Genomic DNA, 21,489 nt, shown 5'->3' with positions numbered 1-21,489 from the left:
TGTTACTAAAAACATAAGCAGCTCATAAATTTATATTATTATTCAAAATTATGTCACTTTTTGTAGCCACAAACAAGTCATAGCGCAGATTTCTTTTTTTACCGGTGATTGCTTGGCACAATGTCATGCAACGCTTAGGTTGCTTAGCAACAGCAGACGCTACAGGAGCGCCCAAGCACTTTGAAAAGAAGAAGGAAAGCAGTGTTTTCTGTGCAGTTTTGGACGCGAAATGTGAAGTGTCCCTTATTCAGCATATTCATCAAAGCATCATAGATATTACAACTCGTGAGATCCACCAATCAGAGGGGCTCCTGAAGTGTTTTTAATTAAAATATCTCCATATCTGGCGTTTTTCTGTGGGTGCTTGGCCATTTCGGTGGGTGATCTGCACCAATGTTGTGAATAATTTTAAGAGGGACATGTAGAGGATGTAAACATTTGGGGTCAGAACGTTTCCAGGGAGTTTTATGTGGCCCACCACTGACCTCCATCTCACTGATCTCAGACCTGTATTTTTGAACAGCTATATAAGCATCCTATATTCGCCATAATATTTACTTTCTGTCTGGCTCATGGGATCAAGCTTATTGAGTGTTTGACTGCCTGCTCACCAAGTAAACGTGTGCGAGTGTGTGATTTAAAGAGGTTTGGCACGTCGTTAGCGGCTAATGCAGTGGAACACATCACATCATGATCATGACATCACCCTCATGACACTCCGGTTTCATAACCATAACATCACTCCAGTCTCAGTCTAAACATTATGAGAAAGCCGGCCGGAAAAAATTCAGGGTGCAAGAGGGACCTCCTGAAAAATCGCTTGCTCCCTAGAATGATATCATACAGCTATCTCTTTCTCTTTGTCAGTGTGAGTCTCCTCAATGAATCATGACGGCATGTTTCCTTTAATAAATAACTTACGGGTGACTCACAAAACTTAAATATTTAATTTCCAACATATTTGGATGGTATGAGTCCAATGTTTTTCTGATGAGACATTAATGGTGTTTAAACAGGCACAACCTTCAAAGCCACATACGTCCCAATCTGATTTTATGAGGCTTTTAAGAATGTAAAGTCACACTAAAGGGCACCTATTATGCAAAATCCACTTTTATAAGGTGTTTGGGCATAAATGTGTGTTGGCAGTGTCTGAACACAACCACCCAACAATTAAAAAATCCACCCAATCCTCATTAGACATGCCATTAGATTTGTTTGTTAAAATGATGTCACACTGATAAAGCCCCGCCCACTGCCACTAACTGACAGTCATGCATTACCATAGTTTCCACCATCAGTGAGTTGTACGCTGTCTACCATATCTCAATAGTAAGATACTATTGTCTCAAACTGTGTTTACAGGAATCAGATCTATTTTACCTAAAAGCGCTCACGGTCTCTTTTGGTAAAGGAGTAATGAGCAGTAGCTTATTTGCATTTAAAGGTACAAATACAAAAAAAAGGTAAAAAAACATAGGGGCATTTTGGACATACTATTATAAATGATCTGTGGGGTATTTTGAGCTAAAACGTCAAATACACATTTTGAGCACACCTGAGACTCATATTAAATCTTGTAAAAATGTGCATAATAGGTACCCTTTAAAGTCACATTTTTGGAGGCCTATCAGAAGGTTTCAATGATTTGAGGTATTCCGATGATTGATGAGAATATATGTTATGGTTAAACTGTGAGTCAACGTATATCTCACCCCTCTGTGTGAGCTGTGACAATTACTGCAGGTGCCAGCCAAGTAAACATAAGAGCTCTGACTGATCTCATAGCGGGATTGAGCTTTACATGACACACACTCCAGTGAGACCATTGGGATCCGACCGTTCTGTACCAACACCTGCAACCAGAAAAAAGGGAGTGAGAAATTCATTTTAGTTGCAGTTAAAACTTTAACAAGTGATTTCCCATAAGTTACAAAATGTGTTTATTGTCCATGGAAGTAAATGAGAGAATCTGATTTACTGAAAACATCTCACTTTAGAGTGATTAAACATAAACAAAAGAATTACAGAATCTCTGATCTAAAGTGAAAACTTAAATTACTTCTTGAATATTGAGTTTTTTATTGATTTCATTATGGTCCCCAAAGCTATTAGACCTTAAAGTTAAATCAGTCGGCCTGCACTTGACTGCGCTAAGCAAATATGCCCTATAGCATCTTTGGTAATTGAGCACAAGCTTTTTAATTCAGCGGTAAATTAGTTTTGTACATCTTATTGAAAAGCTCATATCGTGTCATGCTTTCAGCATAGAATTGTGAAGGCCAGAAGGGGGTTAAAAGCAAAATAATTATATTCGAAAGCAAATTAATTATAAAGCGTTTTTATCCCTGTAACAGCTAAAACAGCATGTGCATTAGGTGGATCAACATAACAAAAATAATGACATGAGTAAGGTTAAAATATGCATGCTGAGATTTTTTGGTTTTAAATTAAATATTGGTAGAAAAGAAAAATTTACGAAATAAAGAAAATTACCCCGTAATTTGCTCAATTTAATGTCATCCTAAGTGTAAATTACTTTCTTTCTTCAGCCAAACACATTTAAAGGTACATTAAATAATATCCTGGCTTTTCCTAGATTGTAATGGCATTGAAAATTATTTTTTGAAATTCATACGACTCCAAAGGGTTAATATACTGTATGTCTTCTGAAGCAAAACTACACATTTGCGAAAGAAAGTGATTCGTATTTTGAGCGAATTTAGCCAATTAGCCATTGACAAATGGCGTTTGAATGTAAACATTTTAGTGCCGTCACATTGCATTGTAACTTGATGTGCCGATCGCTAAATATGCTAAAAATCGTTTTCTTTCACAAATGCATTGTTTTGCTTTTAAAATGCATTTTTACCTTTTTTAAGTTGTGTAAATTATGGGCTAATTTTTATTATCTAGTCAACTATTTCTTTAAGAAATTAAGGCTGCAATCTGTAATGTTTGCCTCTATATTGCAATCTCTTGTTGAGACATAAAATTGCATGTTGCTTTGCAAGCTTTACGTGAGATGAACTCGAATTATATTTCATATAGCTCAAGTTATAAATCATTTTTAAAAGTATTACACTGTACAGCCGCGAAAAAAATTTAAAGACCACTCCAGTTTTTACTTTAAGCATAATTTCATTATGTATTGTGTCCATTCAGTCCAGTGAATTTTACAAAAGCAAACCTCGGAAGTGACAAAGTCAATGTAAAATACGGAGAGGATGACAAGACCCATGAAAGATGTGACTAAAAATCAGGGTTAAAAAAATTTTGAATTTGTTTTCTCTGCACTATTGAAGATGGGAAAACACTGCATCTTTTTTTGTGTTATTTTGGTTATTTTCCAATATTTCCATTTTCAGTAAATAAATACAAATAAAAGTTTTTTTTTTAAGAATTTGGCAGAAATGTTGTCAGAATTAAACAAAAAATATTATTTTACTTAAAACACATACCATGGCTCTTATATTTTTCCGTGGTTGTATGTATGTACTGGATCAATAGCTTATTTTTGTTTAGTTTTAGTTTCAGATGGCAGCTTTATGCAAATGTTGTTTATGATCAATATAACAAGAATGAATATCAATTAGTATTTTGAAATTTTTGAAATTCACACTTACCGTCTGAGTTGTGGATTCTGGAGTCATGCCCTCTTTGCTGACAGTCAAACGGAAAGTGTACTCAACATCCACCTCTAGCTCAGACCCAGAGATGCCCAGAACTGGATCACTTGGACCCAACCCGAAACTCAGAGTAGAGCAGTGAGCCGAGCCCTGTGGGATGTTGAATCAGATTTCTTTTATTAAATACAGCTGACGGACTGAATATCACCACTGTACCCCCTCAACATCTGTTCTGTCTAGTTGAACTCTGTGGTGGGTTTGTTATCTAATGACCATGACTGCATATCCTGAAAAGAAACTTTCCAGAAAAAAGCAGCAGCCACCACAGGCATACTTGTAGGCAAACATGTTGTTTATATGCCACAGAATTATCAAACTTTATAACAAAACATCAACTGTAATTTATTGGTAAAATATTTCCAAGAAACACAATTTATGTTTCTTTTTAAGTTTAAATGATAAAAATAGATTAAAGGAATAGTCTACCCTTTTGCCATATTAAACTATGTTATTACCTTAACCTAGACGAATTAATACATACCTATCTTTTTTCAATGCGTGCACTGTACAGCGCGTTGTGAATGTGTTAGCATTTAGCCTAGCCCCATTCATTCCTATGGTACCAAAAGAAAGTTTTATTTTGTGGCACCATACTTACTGGTATATCTCCTCATGTAACAGTCTCTAAATAGGGAAAACACGGAAGTGTTTGGTGGCTTCCCTGTTTGGTACCATAGGAATGAATGGGGCTAGGCTAAATGCTAACACATTCACGACCAGCTGTACAGTGCACGCATTGAAAAAAGATAGATATGTATTAATTTATACTAATAACATAGTTTAATATGGCAAAATGGTAGACTATTCCTTTAAGAAAGAAAAACTGAGAAGAATTAAAAATTAAATATTGCTTCATTATTAAACTGTATACAGTATCTGTTGTTTTATCAATTAAAATAAAACTAAATTACTCAAAGTGCATCTGATTTGAAAATGTATTAACTAATGCAATGTTCCTACATAACTTTCTTTACAATGCAAAGCTTTTGGTGTCTCTGTATTCTAAAATATACTTTACTGACAGAAATAGTTTTGCATCTGTGTCAGTTAAAAGTTTCCAATAAAAGCAAAAATCTTTGAAGTCTGCAGTGAGCCTGATATGCTGAGAGAAATCTGAAGAAAACTCAGTTTATCTAATCCTAGTTATGTAACCCTGATCTCTCTCTCACACACACATCATGTTGACCTTCTGACTGAGTCGCTGTACTGAAATTGAAATCTCTGATATATGCATCATTAAATCTGCCTCTAAAACTCAAACATTTTCTTACACAATCTCGCACTTTTACATCTCGGTTTCTGTTATTTTAAACGTTAAATGTCTGTAATACTGATTGTCCCATACTTAATGCAGTGTTAACACCAACAGGTTTGAGGTGTTCATTTAAAGAGAAACTATTTATTTATAAATATTTGAAGGTTAAAAAAATGTCATATAATTATTGATGTTTCAGTTACAAGATCGTCAGATTGCATAGTTTTGAAAAATGTAAATGGCCTCTTAAGGGCTGTTTACACTTGGTATTAAGATGTGTTTTCATCGATCGGATCACAAGTGGACGAGAGAGACACATTACGTTTACACCTGGTATTTAAATCCGTCTCTTTTGTCCACTTTCGACCACTTCTGTCCTGAATACTGTGAGGGGACGGTCCGTGAGACGGTGGGCGAGTCTCTCTGCTGTCATTCAAACGTGAGCGGGAGTAATTATGAGTTTATATGGACGCAAACTAATATTATGTCGGAGTCCACTGCTTGTTTAGCAAGTAAACATGCTGCACAGAGATTTGTATGTGTGTATGTTAGAGCTTTCTCTGAATTTTCAGCGCAATTGATGAAATAGGATCGCGCAACTTTCACGCTTTCAAAACGAAACTACGGAGAACACCCGCAGTAGTTTTATCAATGAAAGGCTAAAAATAGCGCTGTTCACCGTATGTTCACGGCAGAAGTCAGAAAAGACGTAAAACTTGTGTTTAATACCTCAGATTAGATAAATGGGCGGAGAGAAGGCGGCGCGTGTGGCTGTTCTAACACATTCAACCACATATGCGTTCCGCAGCTCCAAAGCGATCCGATCGAAAGTGGTTTCGACTACCTCTGGATGTGGTTGAAAGTGGTCGAAAGTGGACGCGTTCAAAACGTTTTGAACACCGTTTACACCTGGCATTAACGTCGTCCACACTCTAAAAAAACAAACGGTGCTATATAGCACCAAAACTGTTGATTTGAATCGTAACCATAGAAGAACCGTTTTTAGTGCCATATAGCACCGGTGAAGCACCGGTGAAGCACCTGTGTAGAACCATATAGGGGCCATATAGCACCACTATAGCACCACATTTGGTTCTACATAGCACTATATGGTTCTACACAGGTGCTTCACCGGTGCTATATGGCACTAAAAACGGTTCTTCTATGATTACGAGCAAAGAACCACTTTTGGTGCTATATAGCACCGTTTGTTTTTAGAGTGCACTTGTGATCCGATCGACGAAAACGCATGTTAATGCCAAGTGTAAACAGCCTCTTAGAGCTTTTACATTTCTGAGTAGTTAATTTCATGTCAATGACGCACAAGAAATATAGACAAACACACAAAACTGGCATGAACACATAGAACATATTACCTTGGAGGTGCTCATACATTCCCAGTGGTAGTTGAGCAGGGATTGGTTCTCTGGATCTAGATTGGGATCATAGGATTGCTCTGCACTCAAATGGAGATCATGAGTTTTGGACCAGATGCGGTATGTGCCACCTTCAATAATGGGCACCAACTTCTTGGACATGACTGAAAGCTGCAGACAGGCTGCCTTTCTGAGTGGAACTCCCTCATAAGACAGAGAAAAAACTAAAGTGTAGTTGCCAGCAAAAATTGACATTTTGGGCACTGAAAGTTGGAGCCTATGGACATTGACTTCTGCAGGAAGACGGACCTTAGAAGGTGCTGGGCCTTTCTTATCATCATCCTGACAACGAGGGGAGGTGAGGATCTCCCAGAGATACTTTATGCCATAAAGAGCACAGCCCTTTAAGTTCACATTTGCCTCCACCAAGGTTGGCTGGTAACGCCAGATAGCAAGACGTGGAGCTTGAATAATCTGAACTTCTGGTTCGTCACACTTCAAGACAGAGATATTGATCTCAATCTGTGCTGTGACCCAGCTGACCAGGTTACTGACATTAACTCGCACCAGATAGTGACCAGGCAGATAGTAGATATGACTAATAGAAGGTGTCGTTGTGACAGAGCCAGAGGTACCATCCCCAAAATCCCACAGATAAGATGCAGGAGTGGAAGCAGGAGTTATACCCACATGGAAACTGACAGTCTTGTTTATGAAGGTGTCGCTTGGCTGAGCATCCAAAAAGGCTGATTTGATACTGTTCTGAACTCTTAGAACCTTGGTCACATTTAGACCATTAAGGGAATTGAACGCTCTCAGGAATATGGTTAGATTACCTGGCTTATCTGGTGCATATGTTACTGATCTGCCAACCAGATGAGTCTTGGGACCATGATGAAGGTCAAAGGTCCACAGGAAGGTCAGGGGCTCATGTGTTGGCGTATATGCTACATAAGACCTAGTTGCTCCTACGGGAATGGCAGCATCACAGCAGTCCAATATAGTCAGTCTGGTAACAGGTTCCATTACTTCAATGTGCAGAGTTTTCCGCTCTGAACTCACCTGGTTGTGAGCAGTAAGGTTCACATAGTACTTGGCCACACTGGTGAATTGGTGGATGTAAATTTGATTGTCTAGAACTTCAGTTGCATCACCGCTGATGCTCAGGATAAAGTTAACAGACGTTCCAGATGTGACCGAAATGGTAAACTCCACGTTCTCTCCAACTGCAGCAATTTGTTTACTGGCCTTTAGCTCCAGGCCCTGAATACGGTCTTGTACTGTGAAATCACGTGATACTACTTTTCCACTGATGTCATTAGTGGCATTCAAAGAAGCAGTAAAGATACCAGGTTTAGAGAAGATGTAAGAGGTGACATTTCGATTTGATTTTGTGCCATCTGGCAACAGCCACTCCCAAGAAATGTTGGACCCTGTCTGTGTTTCTCCATGCAAGGAAACATTGACCCCTGAAGCTACAAAGTTCTGCTCAGTTACATTTGTGGCAGTGAAAGTTAATCCTGATATCGGTTCTTGAATGCTGATCAACTTTGAGACTGTTTCTGAGCTGACTTTGTTGAAAACTTCCACTTTAACCAGTATTAAACCTACAGCCTCAAAACGGTGCATTACAGTAGGCACATCAAACGTTAACAAATCACCATCTGCCCACCATCTGTAATGTAGGTCACTCCCAAAACGTGCAAATACTGTAATGTTTGTTATGGCTTTCACTGCAGCAGGGTTTGGTAAAGACTCAAGGACCAACTCCTTTACAGGATCCAGAAACTCAATAGTTCGGTTCACAGCCAGCTGGCCAAGCAAGTTGGTTGCCTTGAGGATCACCTCACAGGAGCCTGGGGTGGAGAAATTGAGGTCTATGGACTTGCCTGTAAAGTTGTGGTCATGGTTCTCATGTTCCCTCAGAAGGTTCCAACTGAAGGTCATGTTGGTGCCCTCTTTTAATGAGGCTTGCAAGTGAAGGACACGATTGGTTGCAAAACAGCATCCTTCACTAAGATCATCAGCTGCTATCTGCAAGCCCTCCAACTCACGCTGTACAAAGATGAAAATACTAGCCTGAGCGGTGCCAATATCATTCTTTGCAGTTACTATGATGTTGAAAGTTCCAACTGAGCGAAATGTGTAGAACGTTGTGTTGTGAGTGTCTTGTATAGATGTGCACCGGTCACAAAGAATCCAAGAGTATCGTACGTCATCCCCTAGGTCAAGGTGTGCCTCAAAGTGGACCGAAGCGTTCAAAGGGACATTTACAAGGCTAGCGTTTATGGTCAATCCTTGAATGGGTGCCAAGACCACCACAGAAATCTCACTTCTATTCTCGCTCACTTCATTCTTGCCGGTAACACAGATCTTAAAATTTCCCGAAGAATTATAGGCATGCAATACATTTGTCCCATTAAGTTGAGTCCCATCTCCAAAGTTCCAGAAATAGAGAGCATCTGCAGATTCTGAAGACACTCTGAACATGTAGTCTTGGTGTAAAGCAAGATTGTTACCTTTAGTTCCATTATGATTTATCACCAAAAAGCCAACGGGTTGCTGTACTTCTATTGAAACAGAGTTGTTGCTACAGGAGATGTTGTTGAAGACAGTAACTGTTACCAGATATGGCCCAGGACTCTTGTATGTAAAATCCATCATCTCACCACCTCGAATTGGATGTATAGAGTCATGTATTCCAAATTCCCATAGGTATGTGTAATTAAATTCTGGGAGAGCAGTTACAATAAATCTACTATTCTCTCCGATTCCCACGTGTGTCCTCAAAGGGGACACAGACACAAATGTGATTTTGGGTTGGACACAGATCCTTCTGAAAAAATTAGCCTTGTTAGTTTCACTTGACATGTGTAAAGAGAGATGGTACTCGCCACTCTTAACATAAGTGTGCGTTATTGCTGGGGTTCCGTATTGAGTCTCGTTAGGGCTTCCATCCCCGAAACTCCAAACATACTGATGTCCTGAAGTGTTCCCTGACACAAATGCATGAAAGTTGATCTCTTTGTTTTCTTGAACACACACATCCGGTTCTAGCGCTAACACTTGAAGCACAAACACCTGAACAGGTATGGTAAGCCACTGCACGCTCACAGCGTTCATTGCCGTAACGTTGACAGTGTAGTTTCCATCTTTTCTGTATGTATATTCAAATTGGGGTTCAACGCGTGTATGTACGGTTCCATCACCCATGTCAAATCTCCAAGTAACATTGTTGCCTGCTTCCAGACTAGCTATGACAACAGTAGGAGTGTTGCGTTCTGTGGGAGCAGATGACATTGCTTTCAAGCCTTTAATATCCTCATAAACTATAATTTCTGCACAAGTGTCCATCCAGCTTATGGTGTTGTTGACTTTCACGCAGATGTTATAGACACCACTGTTAGCATACACATGAGGAACCCTGCGCTCACGCCCCTGCTGCAGACTCGAGTTATCACCGAAGTTCCAGGTATAGATGATACCGTAGGGAGACGGCAAGGGGTGGGCCTCAAATTCAGCAGGTTTTCCAGCATGTAGAAGTTGTGGATCGGTCTGGATTTGCACATCTGTTAGAATGCTGAAGACGTAGACATCAACTTTGCATGTTTTGTTCTCGTAATGGTTAGAAGCAAATAATATTAGGGTGTATTCCCCTGTGAAAACAGGAATGAGGCATATAATCACCAATCTTTATTAATAAAAACATGATGCATGTGGCTTTTTAAAAGTGAAGTCTTTACCTGGCTGGGTATAAACATATTGTACATCGTCACGAACCACTGCCTGGTTACTAGAGGGGTTATCGTAAGGGGGTTTAAACTGACGTGAATGGTTCCCTCCATCTCCAAACCGCCACCTGTGACACACAAAACCATGAAATCCAATCCATGAAATTTACCAAAACAAACACATGCATAGCATGCCTGATTACATTAATTAATTGTACTTTGCTTCCTTTCAATTCAATAATAATTCAATGCTTTTTTTAATGTTTTGACAAATAAAGCAAGGTTGTAATAGCCTTGGGAAATACATGCACATCAGATTTAGGTGCTAACAAGCTTGTAGTCTTACACTAAAAGAGCTTTTCCTGCTCATTTTACTCCTATAGTGTGATGTATGTCCATGTAAAATATTACTTTATTTATTGTAATTTTATTGTACAATTTAGCACTTACATATCAGAATTAAACCAGATGGATGAAAGAGATGAGTTTACTGGTGACATCCCAGATAGCAAGCAAACATTGATACAATGTTAAAAATTGTTGATTTGTCATTGTTAATCCCATTGAATCAATATCACATTTATACCCTTCATTAATATTGTAAGCATTTTGAAATGTCAATAAACCACAATTATGGTGATCAGTGTTTGCTTTAGTTAAGCACTTGACTTTTAAGACACAGGGCTCTATTTTAACGATCTGAAACGCAAGTGCGAAGCGCAACGCGCAAGTGAGTTTGTGGGCGGATCTTGGGCGCTGTTGCTATTTTCCCGGCGTGAGAAATAACTCTTGCGCCGGGCGCAAATCAATAAGGGGTTGGTCTGAAGTAGGTTCATTATTCATAGGTGTGGTTTGGGCGTAACGTCAAATAAACCAATCAGAACGCTAGCCAACATTCCCTTTAAACGCAAGGGCGCAAGTTCCATGGCGGGTTGCTATTATTATGACGGATTTACCAGGCACACGCCAGGAGCGGTTCACAGCCGAGGAGACCGACGTCCTTGTACGGGGGAATCCCACGCTTGCCAGCATAAATCGGGCACGCCGTGTAACGGGAGGTGGATCTGCCTCAGGACTTGACGCCAGCAGAGGACATCGCTGCGTCCACCCTCACCGCTGAAAGGGTTTGGGGGCTTTGAAATCGGACCCAAGAAACGCAAGCAAGGTCCAACCCCAAAGTACTCTTACAAATCAAGTTCATATACATTAAGGTTTCTTATGAAAACATTTTAACTATTATTTACATAAAATAAACGTAATACAGCCACACAACAAAGTGATGAAAATATTTTAATCGTTATTTGCATGAGAATAAATAAAAACTATCACCACAATGCTCACCACTATGATTCCCCTTATCTCGTGTATTAATATTTTTAAGTGTAACAATTTATGATTTGCAAAAATAACTGTTGCATCTGTGTAGATTAGATAAGCAAAGTGTATGCGCGTTGTGCACGGTATACATTATGGTCAAGCATGCGCCCTTAAAATAGCATAATGAAGCACGCGCAACGCGCCACTGACTTTAGACTAGTTTTTTTTGGTTAGTAGCGCAATTGTTTTTTGAAACTGCAAAATAGCATAAGAGATGGTTTGCGCCGCAACAGGCCTCCTTTTTGCGCTGAACCGCCCAGGGAGCGCAAATTCATTCCCTAGTTTGCTGACGTGCACCTGTGGAGGGAAAAACCCCGCTGTGCGCCGGCGCAAAATACGAATGATACATGCGTCACTGACAAAGTCAATTGCGCTGGGTGCAAGATAGGGCCCACAATGTCAAGGGCCCAACTAAAGCAAACATTGATCACCCCAATGGTGGTTTGTTGAAATATCTATATTTTCCCATATTAATAAAGGTGCAAATGTGACATTGATTCAATGGGATTAACATCGACAAATCTTTAACAATGTTCTTTAAAAAAACTCTACCAGTTAAGCTACAGGAAAACATTTTATATTGCGTGTAAAGACAAAGCTGCCGTGAAAGGGAACAAAGTACTGGAGAACAGAGCACTTTAGTTTCTTCCGGTGCCACAGGATTTACTGAGAGCAAAGTGACATTTAAGTTTTGAAGATATTTTTAGCTGGAGAGAATAAATGCAAATCTCTCAATCTCTGACTCATCACACATGGAGAAGAGGTGGCACTGATGTTGAATAACCCCTCAGCTAAACACCTTTATCTCTCTCTCTCTCTCTCTCTCTCTCTCTTTCTATCTGTATCTTGATTACTTGTTTTTACTAGTAGTGGGGGCTAAAGGGAGATCGGGTATTACAAGGGGCTGTGCTGAACTGCGGATAAAATGAACAGACGAGTAAGCGGGAGTAAAGTGAATCTTTTTATTAAGACATTTTAGATGAAAAAAATCCCCAAAATAAATCAATAAAGCAGATGTCTTCTTTGCAATGCAACAGGCTTCTGCAGGCAATGGAACGGGATGGGAGTTTGGAAAGTTTGGGAATCCTTCTGTGCTCGGCGTTGAAGGGAAAATTTTTGTCAGCAATCTGCGCTAACCACGGACTGTAAATCCAGAAAAAAGTGCCATTAAATGGTGAGCAGACAGGGAGTGTGTGCTGTGCAGGAAAAATAGAGAGAAAAAGTGAGAGATAGAAAAAAAGGGAGAGAGAGGGAATGGAATGTGGAAAATCATCTAACTCTGAAAAATCAATTCCAGGAGGAAAAATAGTACTACCAATCTATTGTTTTTCCGCAATGTGACCATTATTTTAAAAGTGAAACAGAATACTCAACAAGAAAAACGTAGGTTGGGACTCGACTCGATCCATCAGGAATTTATCGGTTGTTAAAAGAAGCGATTACATTGCAGAATGGAGCCAGACCTGAACGTGAGTTTGTTGTGGATTGTGTAGGTGTACTCAGTAGTTTAAACCAATGCCTTAATTGTATTAACCAAAGCCTGCAGAGTCTAGCTGACACCAGTCAAAACACAAAGTTGCAAAACAAGTTATTACATTTTGTCAATGTTTTTTTTCTTCAATTTTAATATTATGGTGACTGGGATATCAATTTGTAACGTTGTCTCATAATCTAATTTTGAGATTTGGAGCATCAAAGTTAAATTTCAATCATTGATTTTACATTGATTTCAATCTTTGACATGATCTTACTCAGTCAATATTAAAGATATCAAGGTTATATTTTCACAGAATGTTCTTTACATTATGCCGGAGGATTTTATGTAGCAAGCAATCAATCACAAAAAATAACTTTAGCTGGGTTTTCACAGACTGGGTCAACACAATTTTTCTTTTTATGCAAACTTCACAGTGGCTAAAGACTAAACTACTGTACGACTTTAATAAGATTGAATCTTCACAATTGAGTTTTTTTATTGACCAATCAGAGCTCAGCAGGATAGAACTTACCAGAAGGTGACGTCAACAGCAACATCAACCTTCACAGATGCAGTGAGGTTCAGAGGCAACCCCTGCTGCACGATTTCAGGGACTCCATGGACGGAACAATCTATCATAGGGTTCATGCTGTCCACTGTCACGTTGAAATGTTCAGTCAATGTGCTAACTTGGTTCTTAGCCGTTACCTAGGAGACGGGACACAGGTCAGCTGATAAGCTTATGGAAACATTGTGCGTTTACCCAATCAAAACATCTGTCTATCCATCTATCTTTGTGTCTGTCTGTATTTCTATATATCAGTCTGTCTGTCTATCAGTCTGTCTATTTATCCATTTATCCATCTATCCATATATCTATCTATCTGTCTGTCTATCTGTCTTTCTGTCTATCCATATATCTGTATATCTATTAATCTACCTATCCATCCATCTATCTATCCATATATCTGTAGATCTATCCATCTCCCCATCCATCCAGCTATCTATTTACCTACATACATGTCTACTTGTCTATCTATCCATTTACCTACCTATCTGTCTATCCATGTATCTGTAGATCTATCAATCTACCCATCCATTCATCTATCTATCTATTTACCTACATACCTGTCTACTTGTCTGTCTATCTATCAGTCCATCCATCTATCTGTCTGTCTGTCTATCCAAATATCTGTAGATCTATCCATCTACCTATCCATCCAGCTATCTATTTACCTACCTACCTGTCTATCTATCAGTCCATCCATCCATCCATGCATCATCTATCCATCTTTTTACCTAACTACCTGTCTGTCTATCAGTCCATCCATCTATCTGTCAGTCAGTCAGTTTACCTATCCAGTCTGTCTATCCATATATCTATCCGTCCGTCAGTCTTTCTGTCTATTTATATATCCATATATCTGTAGATCCATTTATTCCATCCATCTGTCTATCTATATCTACCTACCTAATTTCCTGTCTGTCTGTCTATCTATCTATCATTCCAACAAACCATCCATCTATCTATCTATTCATATGTAAATATGTCTGTCTGTATCCTGATAATAAAAGCTTTAAAAGTGACAAGCATGATTATCTTTATCAACTATAAATAGCTAGTCGTGACAAATGACTAAAAACTTGTTTTTGTTCATCTTCAACTGACTAAAACACTTTATAAAATAGATAAAATGTACTGTTTAGACAAATTAAGCAATTTCAAAGGATCCCTGTAGAATACAAGGCCAGAACATCGTCATTCTGGGTCTTATGAAAATGAGTTACCGTGAGTTTGTACACCGCTGGATTTTGATAGATGATGTTCAGCGAGCTGTTGTAGTATGTGAAGTATGGTTTATCATCCACTGTCCATCTGAAGGATGGATCTGTACCTCCCTCCACTGATGCCTTGTAACTCTGAAAGGATTGTGTGAAGGAAACATAGAAGATTAGCAAAAAATAATCTGGTTAGGCTGTTCTGTTTTGCTGGTAAATGAAGGCCAGCCTGACCATGTTGATAGACCAGCTGGAAGAGCTAAACACTGGTTTGGCCAGGCTGGAAGATCAACACAACCCTCCAAAAACCAGCAAACCACCTTAGACTGGTTTAAGCTGCTTTTCTCAACAGAAACAGTAGACCACTTACCACTACGGATTCCATGAGGACTCGGTGAGCAGGATGAGGTTGGATAACCAGTCCTCGAAGAGGCTCCAGCACTTTAGCCGTAATTTGGAGCACATCTTCAGTAACTTCGCTGCGGGCATGGAGCACAATAGTGGTCTGCCCTATTGTGGATCCAAGCTGAAGGTCGATCCACGCAAACATGGTGTCATTGTACAGGTCAGGCTGCCTGCAGTCAGGCACTTTCGCCACCAAGTTCTGAGGACAAAAGCTATAAAAAGGCGTAGTCGTATTGCTACCCTGGCGTCCAATCAGGACGCTGTGCTGAGAGCGAACCTTAATGAGAATCCACGTCTCATTGGGAGGGAAATACACTGTGCCATTGTCATTGGTCGGATGAATCACGGTGAGGCCCAAAGGCGGAACTACATGGATTGGACAGGAAGCAGTGATGGGAAAATCTTTATCATTGGATGTAACTTCCAAACTATAGTAACCAGTCTGTGGGAGCCCTGAATGAAGAAACTGACCCTGCAGTTTGGTGTCGTTCTGTCCCACGTAGAGCACTCTCACCTGGCACACAAAGCTCTTCTCCCAGCGTCTTTCTGCAATTATCTCCAGAGTCTTATTAGGGTCCCACCAGTCAGAGCGGTTTTGAATGAGGACGTTCTGTTTCCACAGCGATGAGGGGTCTGATGAACACTGGAGAAGCCCTGATGGGCCAGCATCGTGCTGGAGGGCGAGAAAGTCGCCAGGGGCAACCAAAAGGTCCTCAATTTCCTCCTGGACCTGAGTGAAAAATATGAGCACAATTACAACGATGTACTGGAATATAATGAAACATCTCCTATTGTTGCAATTTACAGAGCTGTCTATCAAAGTCTTGCTATGCCGTTTGGCGCATTTTGTACTCTTACAAAAGTATGACATAACTAATGTGTATGTATGTAATTTTTGTGCTTTGTTTGAAATGGTTCTTTAAAACTTTATAAAACTAGAATGAAAAGTTAGGAACGGCAATGATCTTAAATGGGTCATATTATGAGATTTTTAAGATGTAAAATGAGTCTTTGGTGTCCCCAGAGTACATATGTGAAGTTTTAGCTCAAAATACTCCACAGATAATTTATTATATTATATTACAATTGCCACTTTGTAGGTGTGAGCAAAAATGTGCCATTTTGGGGTATTTGCACTTTAAAATCCAACTAAGCTAATGCAAACACTGATCACCATAATGGTGGTTTGTTGAAATTAAAACTAAATTGTGTTGTCAATTATTATTTCTCTCTCTTTCTCTCTGCACTAAATGGCAGTGCCGTGTTTGGATAGTTTATTAAGAGATGGTATTACTGTAATAAGACTACCTACCTATGTCACAAAACAGGCAGAATCTGAACAACCTAATTTTTCACATGCTTACAAAGAATGATTTACCAAAATTTTGCCGAATTCATGAATATAAATGTAAAACATTCAGCAGTGAAGTAGTTGTCTTAAGAGATGAGAATATTTTGGTTGACTCATACTCACCAGGACATGAGAAGGTGGGCCGGGGGGTAGGGTAAAAAGCACCTCCCCAACCAGGCTATACTCAGGGTACTGGGTCCCCTCAGGCAGAGGGTCGACACTGGAGCAGTTGACACAGGCTGCGGGTTGACATGGGCTGGCCAGGGGCAAACACTGATCAGCATACGGGCAGTACTGGCGTCCCGCTGGGCATGATGTAGATGCTGGGGGGACAGCTGTGTCATTGATCCAGTTATCTGGGGACTGGCAAACGGTAATGGGAACGCAAAGGTCACCGTAACCTGGAACGGGAGTCAAAGATGAAAGGTTATAGGGATATGGGGGACATTTCACTAAGAAGTTTAAATTACTAATTATTTCCCCACTTTTATATATGATTCTTTCTGGAAAGTAAAATAAAGGTGATTCAGTTTAATTTGTGCATTTTATTAAATCACACAAGAGACCAAGTTGAGGGGGTCATTTTGTTTGCTCTTTTATACTTGCTACAGTATACAGACATATTGTTGCATTGCAATGTAAAATAAAATTGATGATAAAATAAGTGTTTCAAATTGATGGTCATTTTTTTGATTTTTCAAAACAGTTGCAGTATGTCTGTATTAGATATCATGTACAACACTAAGGGGGCGTGCACACTAAAAAATTTTTACGCAGCTGAAAACACCTGGCAGACGCAGACTGCCAGCTTTCTTCAGCTGAGTGCTTTGGTTACTGTGATACTTCTGCTTTGTTTTTCAGTCGTTGTACTACGCGCAGATTGCTTGTTGTGATGTTTATCCCGCCCCTCCTCCACTGTGATTGTACAGCTGTGTGAGAACTGACATTGACGAGCTGAGCTTTTCACCCAAAGCTGAACATTTTTCAACTCTCTGCTCGGAAAAATAACTCCAGTTACTGGCTTTTTAAAAAAAACTCCATTGGAAACAATTGAAAACATACGCCAACGACCAGCGTATAAGCTTTGGTGTGCATGCCCCTTATGGCGCTTTTCCATTGCCTAGTACTGTCGACGCACGCCGCTGAGCCAAGTTGAAATAATGCCGTGCATGCGGACGTTCGCTTCACGAATGTGCCACCACAAACACTGGTATGGTGTTCCTGATTCTGAACCTGTGGATGTTTTTCATCGCTAAAAGGTAGTTTGGGAACTTACAACAAAGCACAGATGACAACAGGTTTGCTCGAGACAGCGCAAGCACGAAGGTAAAGCTAATCTTGCGTTTAGCATGACGCTGGTAGTGACGATTCTCTCAGACCAAATAGTAATCTACAATGTTTTCACGACACGTTTTAGTATCAGCTCAGCTCGCTTAGAACCTCAACCAAGGTGGTACTAAATAAAGTACAGGGTACTCCCCAGTGGAAAACCCCCCAAAAGTAAGCTGAGCTGACCTAACCTGTTGTGTACTGTGCAATGAAAAAACGCCATAAGTTTACTTTTAGGGTAGATTTAATGTCAGTAATGATACTGATGAAGCACTTACATTTGTTCAATTGTAATATATTTGGTCACACTTCAAAATCAAAATCAGACTTGTTCAATGGCAAAACACATCACCAAATCTGAATCTGCAAATCGAATCTGCAAATCTCTATCAAATCTAAAAACCTATTTTAATTTACCAGACCACCCACAGTTTTTTGTTAATATGAGCATCTTGATTAAATAGACCATGCGTTGCTCCTTCAGAATATTAATATGTGTCTTGCATCGTGCAAATAAATGATGTTGACTGGCAGGAGAAACCAGACCAAAGCAATTTTCACATTTGATTTGATTTAAAACTACTTTTGTGAACTAAATTTGTCTGCTAATCTTCTTCAGAATTGCTTATGCACGTGTTTGCTGTTTATCTCTGAGCTCCGTCTGTCAGTCTGTACTTGCATGGCAAACAATCAAGCCATCAAAGAAGCCTGTTACCATGACGATGGGTGATGATCAGAGATATCGTCGAGGTACCAAAGAACGCAAACATGATGCCTGAACACTTAAGACCTTTTAAAAGGACAGGTCACTGAAAATTAAAACTCTCATTATTTACTCTACTTGAATCTTGTGTATGACTTCAGAAAACTTGAAATATACAACAGTTTTAGAGTTTGACAGTCGCTGGGCATGGTTTTCTTACACGTGTGGTGAACAGCTATATTAAGAATCATCAAAATACTGTGTTATACATTTTGTGCTTCTAGTTTTTGGGTGAACAACTTGTTTAAAGTCTCTGTCGACATGTGCAATTACAAGAACAGCAAAAAAGCAGGCAGAAAGGCAGCAGGTAACCGTGAGACAGAAATACACAGACAAATCAAAACTTCATGTTATGGTTGAGGGAACATTTGGGTATACTGGACCCAATTTTAATCATCTGGAGATTTTTAATAAGAAAACTGATGGGATGTGAGATAAATTTCCCACAGTCTCAAGATCCATAACTGGTGTTATTAATAATCTCCATACTTACATCCTTTCATTGACCTTCATAATATCTAAGCCACAAACACACAGATTGTATTATGTTGAGTTATCCCACATAAATCTATCTCTTTTTTCCTTTCTGTTGGAGAGAATGCTCCTCTTCTCTGTGTTTAATCGATCGCTCTCTCATTCTTCTATCTATGGTCATGTTGTTATCTATCAACAGGATGCCGCAGAGGACTACGGGTAACGGCTCAGAAGGGAAAGCGGTCACGCACTTGAAAGCCACCTCACGGTCTCTATCTCTTCGTGTTGTTATCCAAGTCAACAGAGCATTCTTCTGCTCTGTTTTGAGCTATTCCTGGACATTCTCCAGAATAATAACACTTTAAACTAAGCAACGTGTCTGTTGTGAATCCCTCTGTTTGTGTGTTACCTGGCAGCAGGGGGCGTGATGTGAATCTGTGGCACTGCGGTCGATACACCTGAAAGCGCAGCTGTGTATGTGAGGTCAGAGTCTGAGTGATCATCTCTAAAGACGACAGCCGACCACCATAGACGAAACTCAGGCCGGGGAACAGCAACAGCTATAACAAACACACACACGGGTAAATGGGTAATCGCTATTAAACCATCACTGAGTACAGTCTGTTTATATATTAATCAGTATATTTGCACAAAGTTTGTTCAGAGTTTCTGTTTGTTTCTATGTGTAGGCACACATATAAAACTATAATGGAAAGAGATGCACCGATATTACATTTTTTTATATTGATACCGATTATTCAGACTGATATCTGCCGATACCAATGCGGATAGTTTAGTGGTTATATTAACTTGCATTCATTTAATTCTGAAGATGAAATGTTATTCATTAATATAATGACTAATAATATTGAACATTAAACTAGTGATGTTTCTTTACATTTTCATATACACAAGCTCAAATTCATAGCATTTTGCTTTTCTCTTTTTATTGACAGGATATATCGGCAATTACTATCTGCTGTTTTTTCTCTCATTTGTAATTTAAATTTTTCCCAACATTTTATCGGCTGTTTTTAAACTATTTGTCGATAGATATAATGCCGATAGTGTGAAAAAATGCATTTACTGTATCGATACCGATTATTGGTCGATATATCGGTGCATCTCTAAGCAATACTACACTGTATACCTTTGCTACACTGCAAAAAATGTTTTAAGAAAAAAATCTTAGTATTTGTGTCTTGTTTTCAGTAAAAATATGCTTTTTCTTGATGAGAAAGAAAATAAGTCTAGTTTTTAGACCAAAAATATAAATGGTTTTGTGCAAAAACAAGCAAAAAAAATCTTGAATTTAGTGTTTAAGAAAAAAAATTCAAGATCTTTTTGCTTACCCCATTGGCAGATTTTTTTTGCTTGTTTTATGCACAAAATCACTTAAATTTTTGGTCTAAAAACTAGACTTATTTTCTTGGGTCGTTTTGCTCATCAAGAAAAAAGCATCTTAATTTCAGAATGTTTAGATATTTTTACTGAAAACAAGACAAAAACACAAATTTTTTTTTTTTCTTGAAAATCATTTTTTGCAGTGTATATGTCACTGAATTGTCTAGCAATTATTTTAATGTATTTTTTATCTATATTGCTGTAAATGTGTATATTTTGTGTTCTGAGCATAGCTTTTGTATTGTATTTTGTGTTGTTTATAATCTGTTTTCTGTAATGTTTACAAATACAATGGTGCTTGTGGATATGACAATAAATGACTTTGAAAAACACCAGAACTACAGCATATTTGTTAAAAATAAACTGCAATGTATCATACAATACATTAAAGTACAATAACAAAAACTTTTTTTTATTTCTTATTAAACATTGATACATTAAAAGCATTGATACATCTGTGTTTCTATTCATTTTACCCATTAAATGTCTAGCTTTAGTGTGTGTGTGTGTGTTTACCTCGACCCTCCTGGCTGGTGCGTTGGGTACAGATGTGTGTAATGCAGTAGGGCTGCTCAAAGGATTCTGGGTATTAAACGCAGCTGTGCCCACCATATAAACACCTGCGTCAGGGATTCGCACTGCAGATAGAATAAGACGTGCGTTATCTTTGACTCTCATCAGCTTCAGGTGCATGCACACTATTTAAATGAGTGCGTTTGTATGCATGATATGTGTGCGTGTGCACGTCTAGCCTAAATTCAGAGTCTAAACACGGCCTTCATATCGGCAAAGTCCATTACCAATCTTATCAAGCAAATCAGTTTTCTCAATAAGGCAAAGCTAAGGACGTGCTCAGACCCACACATTACTAAGTATATCAGTTTAAATAATATGATTTGTGTGTAGCTTGGATTTGTGAAGGACAAATTTTGTGAAGTGCAAATAAAGTGAAATGTCAAAAGCTTACTTGTGAAGATTTTAGATGGTGTTTAGTAGCAAAAAGGCTCAAAAATTAGATAATTTTTTTTACTATAAATCTTAGAATGTCTACAGGTTTGTGTTGGAGTTGGTTAAATAAT

At 38.9% G+C, this 21,489-nt stretch overlaps 1 protein-coding gene across 2 annotated transcripts in view; it reads right to left on the bottom strand.

Moving 5' to 3' along the window:
• Positions 1 to 21,489, bottom strand: part of pkd1a (polycystic kidney disease 1a) — a 76,216-nt gene that overhangs the window by 26,617 nt on the left and 28,110 nt on the right. For both annotated transcript variants that reach the window (XM_065295118.2, XM_065295117.2), the window contains exons 10-19: positions 20,927 to 21,048; positions 19,416 to 19,566; positions 16,564 to 16,841; positions 15,055 to 15,819; positions 14,694 to 14,825; positions 13,438 to 13,613; positions 10,064 to 10,179; positions 6,321 to 9,976; positions 3,627 to 3,779; positions 1,716 to 1,856 (exon numbers count right to left, since the gene is read on the bottom strand). In XM_065295118.2, the coding sequence (XP_065151190.2) occupies positions 1,716 to 1,856; positions 3,627 to 3,779; positions 6,321 to 9,976; positions 10,064 to 10,179; positions 13,438 to 13,613; positions 14,694 to 14,825; positions 15,055 to 15,819; positions 16,564 to 16,841; positions 19,416 to 19,566; positions 20,927 to 21,048 (5,690 nt within the window). The remainder of the gene's footprint in view (positions 1 to 1,715; positions 1,857 to 3,626; positions 3,780 to 6,320; positions 9,977 to 10,063; positions 10,180 to 13,437; positions 13,614 to 14,693; positions 14,826 to 15,054; positions 15,820 to 16,563; positions 16,842 to 19,415; positions 19,567 to 20,926; positions 21,049 to 21,489) is intronic.

The sequence above is a fragment of the Paramisgurnus dabryanus genome, chromosome 4, assembly GCF_030506205.2.
Source record: "Paramisgurnus dabryanus chromosome 4, PD_genome_1.1, whole genome shotgun sequence".
Taxonomy (NCBI): domain Eukaryota; kingdom Metazoa; phylum Chordata; class Actinopteri; order Cypriniformes; family Cobitidae; genus Paramisgurnus; species Paramisgurnus dabryanus.
Note: the sequence above shows the minus strand (reverse complement) of the source record. Positions and strands in the feature narration are given on the sequence as shown.